Source organism: Anabas testudineus, chromosome 5, assembly GCF_900324465.2.
Source record: "Anabas testudineus chromosome 5, fAnaTes1.2, whole genome shotgun sequence".
Taxonomy (NCBI): Eukaryota; Metazoa; Chordata; class Actinopteri; order Anabantiformes; family Anabantidae; genus Anabas; species Anabas testudineus.
The window spans coordinates 4,346,936-4,360,836 of NC_046614.1; the positions used below are offsets into that span (position 1 = coordinate 4,346,936).

At 39.2% G+C, this 13,901-nt stretch overlaps 1 protein-coding gene across 1 annotated transcript in view; it reads right to left on the minus strand.

The window, feature by feature from the left end:
* cntn4 (contactin 4) overlaps positions 1-13,901 on the minus strand; it is a 99,659-nt gene that overhangs the window by 49,731 nt on the left and 36,027 nt on the right. The window contains 2 exon segments of the mRNA XM_026346945.1: positions 231-333; positions 4,433-4,636. Coding sequence (XP_026202730.1) covers positions 231-333; positions 4,433-4,636 — 307 coding nt within the window.

Consider the following 13,901-nt stretch of genomic DNA (forward strand, 5'->3'; position numbering starts at 1 on the left):
AGAATTCTAACTTTAGGCAGATCACCCAGTCTTGTACTTGGGCTTTAGTCAACTGTGTTAGCAAATGGGATTTGTTAACTGCAACATGTAACCTCTCATTTCTCTGATGTGCAGAGGATTGCATCAAAGTGGAGAAACACACGAAAAAAAAAAATCCAGCACTTTTCTAGTAATACATTTGTCTTTTATATGCTAGAAAGTATGCAGAACTGTACAAAGAGTGGGCTTACTTTCCCAGAGCGAAGCACTCCAGTTTGACGGTGGATCCTTTGGCAACATGAACAATTTCTGGAAACTGAACTTCAATCTTTGGCTCATATTCTCCCATCACACCTGAAAGATAAATGCAAATGAGCATCACTGCTCAAAAAAAGCAGTATTCCTGATTCAAGCTAAACAACTCTGCTTTTGCTGAACAATAACTGAAAACCTTTTTATTCAAGTGCAGCCTGCTTTTATTCTCTAATTTTTTTTTTTTTTTTACTATAAGCTGAAATGTTTTTCAACCTCCAACACTGTGCAATCTGAGCAGCAGCGGCGGCACACTCTGCTCTCAGCACTGTCACAGAATGCTCTCCTGCTGAAAATAATAAGAAAAAGAAGCCAAAACACAGCTCTCCAGTGGACATGCAACACACTGCTGCTGAATGGAAAAGAAAAAAAGAATAAAACAACTCTGAGAACTCATAGATGTTTTGAGCTTTTACATCCAGATGAGTTTCATCTTGTTGTAATGCTAACAGCTATGAACCAGAAAATGGGCTCATAAAATCCCCCTGGGCACTGCCACTGTGTCTACAAAGCATCCCATTCACTGTCGGCGAAGCAGTTTGTCTGGATTATAATATTGTTGCTGTGCATGCTAAAAATCTCCAGATAAAGGAGGAGACAGGAACGCGGCCTTCCTGGTGTTCTAGCGTTGGCAGAGATCTATTCATAACTCAAGACTGAAGCGACTAACATCTCTGGAAATAACACTAAGGTCAATTATATCAATCAATTTGTGATTGTCCTTTCATTCCTCCTGTCTCTACACATTCTAGGTGCACTAGGGTTACCACTCACTTCCACCAGTGCAACAATAGGTTTTTCCCCTATTGCTGCAATTCTGGGCTGTGTTGCACAAATAGCTGTAGAGATGGAGGAAACGGGCCAATTTCATCTCGTTGATTTGGTGAGGCATGTGTTATCAGGATGGCTCCCCAAGTGACTGTGAAAGCTAATTCAGATCCTTATCGCAACCATCTCATGTTGAAATGTAACCACAGCACTATCAGCCACGTTAAAGCAGACAGGTGGAAGCAGACAGGTAATTGTCTCATACCATAACCTTTTGTAGGGGGACACCTGTTTAATGCGCCTGCCTGCTCCCTCCCACCCCCCCACCCGCCTCAGCCCTCGTGAGATAGGACCGCTGCGCTGAAACAACGGTCTAATGATAAAAGAAAAGAAGAAGGCAGGTAAGTGTTCTGGAAAAAGAAAAGCTTTTCACAGTCCTGTCTGTCTGTGAGTTTATTTTCAGAGAAAACACTATTCATTCTTCATCTAAATGGTACAGTATATATTATGGTTAGTGGTGCATGAACAATCCACTGGGCTGATCCTTATTTAAACTACTCTATGTTTGGTAACCTTACAATGTTTAGTCAAGTAGTTACTGTTCTTGTGTCAGATATGAGGCTATAAGTTGATGTATGTCTGCTAATTTCCCTCAAAACTGCCTCATCTGTTCTTTTTATTATGTTACTAAGCCCGCCTATCGTCTCCAGGATTGCCAGCTGGGCCCTATATTAAAACAGCAGAGATGCAGTGAATCCAGAAAGTATTCATAGCACTTAACTTTTTCTTCATTTTGTCATGTTGCAGCCTTATTTCTAAATGGATAAAATTCAGCTTTCCTCAAAATTCAACAAAAAATACCCCATGATGTCAAAGTGAAAACATTTTGCAATTTATTTAAAAAACAAATAATCAAAAAATCTAAATATAAGGATAAGAACAGAGAAGAAGAACATACTGAAAGTGCAATGTTACAGATTTTCATCTTACTTTCTGGTGTTTCTAGTAAACCTCATCCGCTCATCTTTTCCTGTATATAGAAATAAAAACTCCTCCCTAAAATGTCATCTGAAGGAATTTTGCAGCTAAAATTATATCATTCAGAAAGGTTCTGGAGGTGATGATACACCAATAGTACATGCTTGAGCAGTACCTGTGTATGAATGATATTAAACTTTCCTCTACCTTCTAACTAAAATTAATATATTTTTGAGTTTTTAGCATTCAGAAGTATTCTCATTATACTGCAATTGTTGCATGTATCAAGAATGGAAAGGAGCAGGACTGGACACAAAAAACGCCTCCTACTGAACATCTCTAAAACCAAGGAGATGGTAGTGGTTTTTCAAAGGTCTAAACTCTCTCCTCATCCAGTCAGCATTTGTGGTGCAGACACTGAAGTGGTGCCAGCCTACAAATATTTAGGTGTGCACCTAAACAATAAGTTGGACAGGTCACTTCACACAGATGTGCTATATAAAAAAGGGCAGAGATGTCTTTTCCTCTTAAGGCGGCATGGGCCATGTGGTATTTTATGCTGCAGTTTGCTGGGGAAGCAGCATAAAGCAGAAGGATGCAGAGTGGCTGGACAAACTGGTGCAAAAAGTCTGCACAGTAACTGGAATGAGATTGGACCTACTTGTAGATGTGGTGAAATCACTAGTAGCATCTAGTATTACCACAATAACAAATGTATTCTTTATTGTGTATAAGCAGTAAGCAGATAGCAAAATCTATATTTATTATATTATTTTCCCCCCTCAGCTTGCGAGTTTAGTCTCTTGTCCAAGGACACTTAAATACATGAACTGGAAATCAGTTCAACTTGCTGAGTCTTGTCACCCATCACCACCCCTTCGGGGTGGCTGTGGCTCAATAGGTAGAGCAGTTGACTGCTAATCACAGGATTGGTGGTTCGATTCCCGGCTGCCACGTCACATGCCAAAGTGTCTTTGGGCAAGATACTGAACCCTTAGTTGCCCCTGGTGAGTCAGGTCCCCGGTGAGTCAGCAGCTCTGCCATCGGTGTGTGTGTGAATGGGTGAATGAGACGCAGTGTAAAGCGCTTTGAGTACCAGCTAGGTAGAAAAGCGCTATATAAGCGCAGAACATTTACCATTTACCCTGGATATACTGCAGCATAGCAACTACTAATGTAAAGGATCTATAAGCAAATAAATTAAAAAATTAAAAAATCAAGCTTAACCAACAGCACTGGCTAAAAGTTACAAGTGAATATAGCCCATTTTACACTATCTCTTTAAGGTGGCCTTACAGCACCAATACACTGTATTAACTTGAAACATATTTGTTGGTGTTTTTTTGATGTCCAGTACAGTGGTTATGGTGGTCCCAATTTTTTAAAACAGTATTTTTCTTTACCAGTATTTAAGGAATCATTATGAGATTTGTAATTGTGTATTGTACATAGTTAATGAATACTAAGGAGTATTATATGCCGGTGATACTGCATACTGTGGAAGAAGTTATATTATTTATATTTTTTGATAAACTTATTAATGTGTATGAACAGCAACATTTGCTGGCTGTTAAAATTAGGCATTATTAATAAGAAGTAAATGCCCAAGCATAACAATGCTGTTTGTGATCACGATTTTATAGCATTGGATAAGTTGTAATTATTAGGAAGACGAGGAACAGCATTAATGTCATAAACATTTTGATCCAAAAATGTATTCAGTTTTATATTTCTTCTACTGCATTACATTAGATATGAAAAAAGAACAGCTTGTGTGACAAAAGCCTACAATTAGATTACTTGCTGACAATGACCTTTCCTCTGTAGTTCCTTGATAAGGCCAGCCTAAAGCATCAGATCCACATGTTAAAGGACATGTGGAAATTTGCGAATAAAGAGATAATTAACCTTTGGATTTCATTTGTATTCCTTAAAACCCCTTGTCCTACTTTAATGTACCAGTATAAAAAGTTAGCTTTTTTGTTTATCATGACAAGGAATGGTACAAATGTTCAGCATTGGTGTATTAAACCACCTGCGGTGATGCCAGCACAAAATGGAGGAGCTGCTTTTTTTAGTAATAATGAAAGAAACACAATAAACAGGGTGCAAGCATTGTCCCCTTGCACATTATCAAAGTGGCACAAAAACAAATACAATATTTCAAGTCCTTCTGTATGTATGGACAGTTAAAATTCACATAAATAAATAAAGTGTATAGTATAAAGTAAAATCACAGTTGGAAAAAGGGTAAACAACTGGAAGACCATTCAGCATTCAGTTCAGTAAACAACATTTTAATCCAAAGTACAGTTTTAGCTCTTTTTTTACAAACACTGTGATAAGCAGCCCAACGAAACAGTCCTTTGTACTAAGTGGAAGGTGTAGGGCTTACCATCACTGCGGAGCACTAGTGGAGTGGATGGCCCCTGGACTCGGGTCTTTGTAACACTGTTGGTCACCACACAGGTGTAGTTGCCAACATCGGAGGGTTCTACTTTGGCTATGTACAGATTCCCTGTCTCCTGTGAGATGAAGCGACGATTGTCCTGATTCACAAAGGTTGGGTACTCATTGAAAATCCAAGAAAATGTCAGATCTGTAGATAAAAAGGAGAAAGATAACTTGGTATTTAATTAAAGTCAAAACATATTTGCTTTGCTGAAGGAGTCATTAAACAGGATGGTAGGAATGGAAACACTCGCTTGTACAGTGTGAAGTGTAATAGGTTTTAGACCTCCTGAAGGGAGCGAAATGCATGATATCACCCTAGGTTGAAAACCGATGACAGGACCATGGAACGATTACAAACTAATGTAATCATCTGTACTTTTTGACCATTTGTCATTTGGGTGAGGTCTGCATACAGAACAAGACACTGGGGAGATGCTATGGCTTCTCCTATCATAAGTTATTACAGTTCCCCAGAGTAGCCACCACCACAACAACACTCCAACACTTGCAAAACAAGTTTTGCAGAACTTGTGGACTATATATGGTAATGGTATTACTACATTTCAATATCTGTTTTAAGATGGCAAACTCCTTTAAATGGCCTGATCGGGAGTAGCTTTGATTTCTGATTACATCATGTAGAGGAGTTTTGGAGGAGCAGATACACCAAGATTACAACAAGATGATTTCTGAAAAACTCTGGAGGAAGTTTTTAGTCAGAAGCAGAGATATATTTTAATATGGAGAAGGTAGAAGGAAATGTAATAGTCAAGTTCAAAATGTGTGAGTACACACATGGTACTAAAATCTTAAGAAGTCACCAAAATATAGAAAAAATAAAGAAAAAACTAATGAGGAACTAATTAGTTATTAAACAAGTAACAAGTAGTTCTTAAATGTTTTGGCTGAAGGATCATAATCTATGCTAATCACCTAACACCTAATAGCTAGCATTCATAATAAATCACTATAACTAATCAAGTCAAAGCACTTTACATATTAAGGTCACGACCTTACAAAGTTACTGTATAGAGAGAGAAACCCAAGAGTCCTGATGCACTGGCCAACAGTGGAGAGTAAAGTCTCCCTTTAACTGAAGAGACCTCTAGCAGTTTTAGTACAGACGGCCATCCGCCGCGACGGGTTGGTGTGAGTGAAAGGAGAAGGGAGAAAAGTAGAGCAGACAACTGGCACAGAGCAAAAAATAACAAATAAGTAACAAAAAAAAAACAACAACAAACAAAACAAAACAATGAATAATAAGCAGAAAAAAGTGATCACAAAATTACTACATATCATATTATAGTCATACTTTACCATATTACTAGCTAACAGTCTCATTAGCAAGGTAACAGTTAGCTCTGGTATAGTACTGCAGTTACAGTCACTGTTTATTCCAACAGTCGATGTTCTGTATACTCATATACTCACATACAAACATTATGTCAACCAACATAACTATTACTTTAAATACAAAATACAATAATACATAACTGCAAAAATGCAAAAATGATGCTAATGACTGTAGCAACTGGCAGTATATCAATTCCAATGTATACAGTATCTGTGTGTGCATGACAACTAAAGGTTTCTGAGCAGATAGCATATCTACAAAGGAAACTGCACACATTTAAACCCAGCATCATTATTTACAGTTGCTTACTTGGGACTGATCTATGGGAAAATCTATGTAGCCTACTGTAGGCCTTTCATCATGAGCCAAAGTTGGCCCATTTCAAATGAGTTGTACAGACATGCTATTATAACCACACCTATAATGCCAAACATCTATTCATGCGAGAAACAGCATTTTCTAAAATGATACCTGTCCAACTGGATTACATTGTTGGAGTATAAATTTTAACTTAAAGCCCTTTACAATGAGTAAAACCTACATTTGCAGGAGCTTTTTGTCTTTGTTTCTGAATTTACTTCAACAATTTTGGAAAGACGCTCATCAAGAGAGAAGACTTGTTTCATGAAGGTAACTGGTTCATTAGGCTTCTAGATTGACATCATGAGATCACTGAAAGAAAGAGCGGTACTTACAATCAATGGCTGAGACAAGTATTGGAAATTTAATAAAATAATAATATAATAATAACAAAATAATAATAATTAATGGCGGACTGATACAGCAGATTAAATTAAGTAATTATGTGACTCCATTAACCTGGTCAATAATCCAATGAACGAGTGACACAGCGTTCAAATTGAAACAAATGTTCCAGAAAAACCTGAACGATGAGGGTCTTTAACAACACAATACAATTATTAAAACAGCCATAAAGTCTTTTTAAAGCACTACATCATCTAGTATTCACCAGTCCCATAATTCAGTGTAATTTCTACCATTAGTTTCACAGGGTAATCAGAAATCACTGCAGTGTTACTAGAGCATCTACTCATTTTACAACCTGGCCTCCAAGAATTGAGCACTGCATTTTAAAAAGCAAGGGCAGTATGTGCTACACGAGAAGTAAGAGACATACTGTAAGTTTACCAGATAACATGTTTCATAATTAATGCCTTGGTCTCTCTTTCAGGAGCTGTGTTGAATGAGCGGGATCCAGTGTATCAGTAACACTCTTCTCTGGCTCATTCATATGAGATCTACTCCTGCATGGCTTCTTCACATTATTGATGTCAGCTCATCAACTGAACTGATGAATGTTGTGACGTAATCTGCTGCTCTGGAGTTTTGTAGCCAGTCTAACTGACAGGCACGTGCTATTTTCCTGCTGGGTGTAATCAACCTTACAACTTGTTAGCGGACTAGCAATTAAACAAAACAGCCTGGGAGGAACCCTTCCCATTGCCTCTCTTAGCTTCTTGCCCATTTATCGCAGCATGATTCCAAGATCCTGCTGGCTGACAGAAGCAGGTACTGTACCAATCAGCGTCATTTGGGGCTTGGGCTTTAAGTTTGGCTGCTGTGAGTGTGCTTAAAGCAGAGTGATGGCACAGCAGAGCTCCACTGGGACAAGGGACACTTCAAGGCAGGATAAGGCATGTTGTTCTGTGTTTGTTTCCTCTCCAGCGCTTCTGGACTATGGCTGCACCTGCTCTCGTTCTATGTTTAAAACCCATATGCCGACATGGCACAACATGAGCTGCAGAATACCGCAGAGAGCAGAAAACATAATGAGATGTTTCACACAGCTGGCCTTCACAAAATCATCCAGGGTGTTGATTTTATGGGTTACACAATGCTCCCTGGTATTAAAACATGACATTTTCAAGACGAATGACAGAGGAAATCCAGCTGCCATTGAAGACAGTGCCATGGTAACAGCAGCCTTTGCACAAGTGCACAAAATAACAATTTAAATGGATACTAAAAGCCTAAAAAAATGAAAAGAAACATATATACATGCATACCTACATTTATAATAGTCATCTTCTTTTTGGTCTGTCGTAAAAACAGCATTTCAAACACATAATCCATTTGAGCGAGGTTTGCAGAACTCCCAGAAGAAACCTTTGTGGTTTCCCTTCAGGTTAAAGATCATTTTGCAGAAGTCACAATGTATAAAGCCACTTCACTCACATAAAGAGAGTCTGGAGCAGCTTCAAAGGACAGGCCTCACTGAATATTCAAAGACTGAACAAGATGTGCAAGTCAAACATCTCCTGGCACATATACAATGAATTTCATACTGATCGGTGATCATGTAAAAATAGAGCACGCAGAAAAAGACAGGGCAGTCATCGTAGTGTAGGTCTGTCATCCTTTATGACAGCCAGTAAAGGAAAATACTTGATCAAGTTGGAGAATCTGTGAATGGACACATATACTGAGTGAGTGGGCATAGTTTAGAAAGTTCCCACAATTCACACTGCAAAGACAAAACCACACCATGAAGTCCAAAAAAACTCTATAGACAACATGGCAATATTGGAGTGGCATCAAGACAAGTCTCTGTCTGACTGTACTTAAATTGTCTTGTCAAAGTCCAGACTTATACCTATTAGAACATCTGTGGAGAGACCTGATGATGGCAGGGCACATTACAGGAAAACAAAATCTAACAGAGCTTAAGAGGATCATGAAGAATGGAATAAACTGCCCACATCCAGTTTGTAGAGACTTGCTTGAGAAGAGTCAAAACTAGTTAGTTATCAACAAATCATCAAGTAATAAATTAAGAGCTTTAATACTCTTGTAAATTAGTGTTTTCTGTTTTTTTTATATTTGAAAAAACTTGAACTCTAGATGCCATTTTCTTATGAGCATATGTTCACCAGAAAAAAAGTGCAATTTTGTTGCTTTATAATTAAGTGAAGACGTCACTGCACATAGCGTAGTGCATTACCTCACCACTGCCATACAGTAAACTGTGTACAGTGAAATAAATCAACCTGATGGCTTCATCCATTAAAGGGATCCATTAGATGATGTTTGCAGGATGAACACTGCCACTTCAAATCAACTCTGTGCATTTCAGCCTAATTTGCTGTAGAGGTTCAGCATAAAAGTCAACAATCCTCTGCTAACCATTGAGTAGAGGCAGACAAACCAAATGCAATGAAAACTTAAAGTGTAACGTAAAGTGTAGCCGTTGTTGGAAGGCAGGAAGGACAGCCCACATGTTTCTGTTACAGTCAATGACATCAGCCAGCAGTTGAAAATCCAGCCATGTTTTTGTTTTCCTGTAATGTGATTAATTTCTACACAACACAGGCCCTGGCCTGCTTCTCATCCTCCTGCTGCAGCCTGACAGCAAATCCAGCCACTGAGACTGTCCCTAGGGAGGTCAGCCCCACTGCTTCAAGCCATTCATATTATTTTGTATGTAGACAACATTCATGACAATGAAAATAAAATAATTAAATAAAATCAGGTTAAAAAAAAAAAAAAAAAAAGCCAAAAAACAAAGCACCTGTGCACAAAGGAAAGTTGTACTGTTACATCAGGACGGTTTGGCAATATAGGATATTATCAGCATCAGCCATCTCATCCATTGATGTTAATAATACATGTTAAGCACACTGTGACAACAATATGCATATTTAATCACCTAATTATAAAGCAGTGTGATGCAGGAACACTGCAAAATGCACAATTTTACAACAAAACGGTGCACACTTGTCCTTTCCAGGGCTAATAATTCTCTGATTACAGGCGTCAGTGTTACATTCATGAGTAGGAGGAGGGGTTGCTGGGTAGCATAACACACTAATCTGGTACAACATGAACTACTTTTTGGAAAAATAAGCTGCAGAGAGGAGCGCCTTGCAAGCCAACAAAAAATAAAAAATCGCCCGTTACAATCTACACTTATTTAGGAGAGCATCTTCAAGAGGCTCCCTCTTTGTGCAGCAGAAAAAAACTAACAAACAGAAATAGAAACTCAGAAAACTGTTCCTCAGTAAAACTACTGTCATCCCACATTGTGTTGCTGAGTGCACTATACTCCCATATCTGCCCCAGGCTCCAAGATTCCTCTGTTCCACTGTTTTCCTTTACAGGACCGGACAGGATGCACATGCTCCTTGCTCACAAAGCCTCCAGTGCGAGCACAAACAGGGACAAACACACACACGCACACACACATTATAAAATAAAACACACCCTTAGTGGAGACACACACAAGTGATTTCAGTCTTGAGTGCCCCTTAAAGGTCTCTCCCCATTAGAAAATAGAGGTCAGCAGCATTAGGTCCACAACTAAACACAGTAATCGTGTAGTACAAAGAGCGCGGCTGGGTCACACTGGCAGCCCATTAACGTGGTTGGCTTTGAAAAAGACACAGACTGACAGCCTTTCGTCTCCTCTCGCTGCCTGTGATCCACAGTGATGGACAGGACGAGAACTGCACTGCACATTTGGGAGAAACAAACACTTCTGAAGCAGCTTGAAAAACAAAACAAAAAACTAAGATTCATGTTGTAACCAGGTTGTGCTAATCCATTCCCCCTTTCTTGGACTCTGCAGATAGTGATTACCATATATTTCTGGCTTGGTTTGACACTGGCTTGTCAGCTGGAGAGCGAGTGTGTGGATGCAGTGCGGAGGAAGAACCCTGCTCTTCCTTTGTGCTCGGATCTCGCCTGGCGGGGTGTGTCATGGCTGATGTGCACTCAGCCTCTCCTTGCTGTCTCCGCTGACTGTAGAAGCAGGTAGGATCTTTGATGACACCTGGCATCAGTAGTAACCAATAACTCTACATGCGGGATTCTACTGCTGCTATGTTGACTGATGTGTAATTTTGGAGGCCAGAACTTATAAGTTTGTCCAAATATGTCAATTTGAAATGTCGCTGTGGTCAGACTGGTTGTCCAAGCTCATGGTTTCATTACTGTGAAGTATCTATAGTCTCACTTTGGTACCAGCTGCTCATGGAGTGGTTCATGACAACACATACAGTACAGTAGACTGCATCTGTATTAGCTACCACTGCTAGCCCGCCTAGGACTTGAAATAAAAGTGAACCCATCCACAATATCAACTTTTAACCACACTTACCAGCTGCTCTCTGGCAATGGCATATCACTCTCTACATTCTGTTCATAATTGGCTTGCACTGTTTATGGATTGGCTGTTATTGTTTAATTGTGTAGTTTAAATCTAAATTAAAATCTAAATTATATGTGAAATTTTATGTTATAGTGTCAAATGAATCACCAAAGGCAAGAGAAGCTGCCTTCATATGTGAAAAGTGGATCAGTGAAACATAAATGTGCTCAAAAAGTGTTAATTACTATCAGTCCATCACTGGTACGTCAGGCTTTCATGTCCCGTGCCAACTGTAACATACTTTAAAATAGACCTCAAAGAACACAAGAGAGAAATCTCTGATCCTCTGAGAAATCAAAATGTTATGACTTTAAAGTTTGTTCCCTGAAGGAGAGACGCGAGATTGCAACATACTGTCTGCTGCAGCTCCAGCACAGCCTCTCGCTTGCATCATTCTTTCAACAGGTAAAAGTGAGCGCACTGGGACGTACAGGACAACATTAATCCTCAACAGCCCTGCACTCATGAGACAGTGATGCAGCTACAACAATCCTTATTTTATAATGAAGATATATAATGAAGATAAACAGTATCAAAGAGACACAACGAGCAACAGTGCTATTAGCTTATGAAAAGAATATTCCCATTGATCCTGCATCAGGAAAAGACAAACAGAATTGACAAACCAGAGATATCGTCTGTTTCATCCACACATTTTTCTCTCTTGACAAACCTGGCGCCTCACTACCCACACTACAATTCAACCAAGCACAGAGGAGACTGAGATTCAGTTGTGGCGCTAGTTGCTAATGTAGCCTCAGGCAAAAAAATGATGCGCTCTCTAAAAGAGGTCTGTTAATTTATCAGGTTTTGCACGGCTCCCTCTGGAGCCTCAAAAGGCTTCATATGGCTTTTTTCATATATGGAGTAGTACCCCGCCCTCCTCCTCCCGACACGCTGATGCATGCCTGATAGACTAAATTAAAGTTGTATTGATTTGTCAGTATAACTGCAATACAAGTCACTGATTTGATTTGTAGTGGATCTTCAACTAATTCCAGTGAGGAAAAGCTACTTTTCTCTGTTTTGTAAAACACCAAACACATCAGATGTTCTGGGAAATTTTGATGACTGTGTTTTGCCATTTGCTGACATTTAATTAATGTTATTGAGAAAAATAATCTGCACTTTAATAGCTAATGAAAACAACTGATAGTTGTAGTTTTATGGGCACTAGCCTTTCATTTGTGTATTCCACTGACTTGGACACTTTATGCAAACCAGAAAAAAAACATTTGCTGCGCACCAAGTATGGAACAGCAGACGCAAGTGATGAATGTACTGAATATGGCTCGATATGATTTATATATCAATATATAAGTTAGAATGCAGGAAAATAAACATATTTTACCTAAAAAGTGCCTGAAAAGAAAAACTACTTTACTGATTTAGATTTTGGATGACAGGGTGCTTCAGTGCAAAGTGCACACAGTATGTGAATAATCCCACCAACATGCATTAAAATAACTGAAAGAGTGAACTCAAAACTGCAATCCTGTGCTCTGCTAAGCAACCTTGGCTGCTGTGGATGGAACTGTCATGTTTTCGACAATTGTTATTTTCCCCTTGCACAGCAGGTGACAGCACATTTCTTCTGGGATGAAATCCCCCACGGGAACCGAGGGATTTGTGTTTATGTAGCAGCGCCGGGGAGCCTGAGGACATGACATGTGACTGCAGCCCAACAGAGAGGATGGAGGTGCTTACACATCACCGACCGGAATGATGAGAAAGAAGCAGGAACATCTGATGCAAGTTATTTCCACGCACGCATGCGTGGAATCGAGTGCGTACATGTGAACCCATGCACTGTATCCTTTTGTTTCTCCCTCTCTTTTGTCCTTTATATCCCATACGCAGACATTCACACACTCCAAATGCTACGATGACAACAGCTATGTGTACTGTAAACCTCAAGGAGCTTAAAAGGAGCTTTAGGATGCATGTCACTCACATGTCTTCTGGGACCTGTGCACACGCTACACTCAGACTCCTCTGTGACCTTTTCATACGTGATTAGAAACTCCAATCAACTCGCTGTGTCACTCATCGCCCTATCCCGTGTCATGCTGCTGTCATACTGTTGGCTGCTTTACACTGAATTTTCTCCTCATTTTAAGGTAACTGCTACATTATGTCAAAACCACAAGGGTTCGGGGAGAAGATTCGGTACTGTGACATGTGATATTATTTCAGAGAGCTGACAGACAGATGAAGAGCGGGGAAACATGACTGCAGGATTGGGAAAGGAGATTATTCATGGACACTGTGAAATGTGTCATCTGCTAATCAGATTAGGAGCAGAATAATCCCAGATGGTAAAAAAGAGAGACTACTGAATATGAGTCATTTACAGTATCATCTGAAAACCACCACTGGAATAAAAAAAAAAAAAAAGTCCCTCCTCACAGCACCTTTATCTCATAGTGTCTGCGTTTTAGATTTGACATTCAAAGTCACTTTCAAAATCGCACAGTATTGAAGAGGTCATTTGAATAATGTTGCTAGGAAACTGGCAACAAAAAAGTTATGTTACCTTGTTCCCCCCTTTTTAAAAGTGATAATTGATGTTGTGTTATTTTTTATTTTCACATTATTCTGAGTAGTTAGGGAAAAAAAGAAACGAAAAAAAAAAATTAATTAGGCTCACCATTATGTATAGAGTCTTTAATGGTATTATGGTGAATTCAGAGTAATCAAGGAATTTACACCACCCACTTCAGATGCTATCTTACAGTTTAGTTGCCATTACCAGTTCCTATCATCCTAATCATGCTGGTCCCTATTTCACTGCCACTAGGATAAATAGATTGCCATCAAGTAATATGATGCACTGAATCTGCAAAGCAACATTGTGCTTAGGACTTAGCACAAAAAACTTCCCGCTTA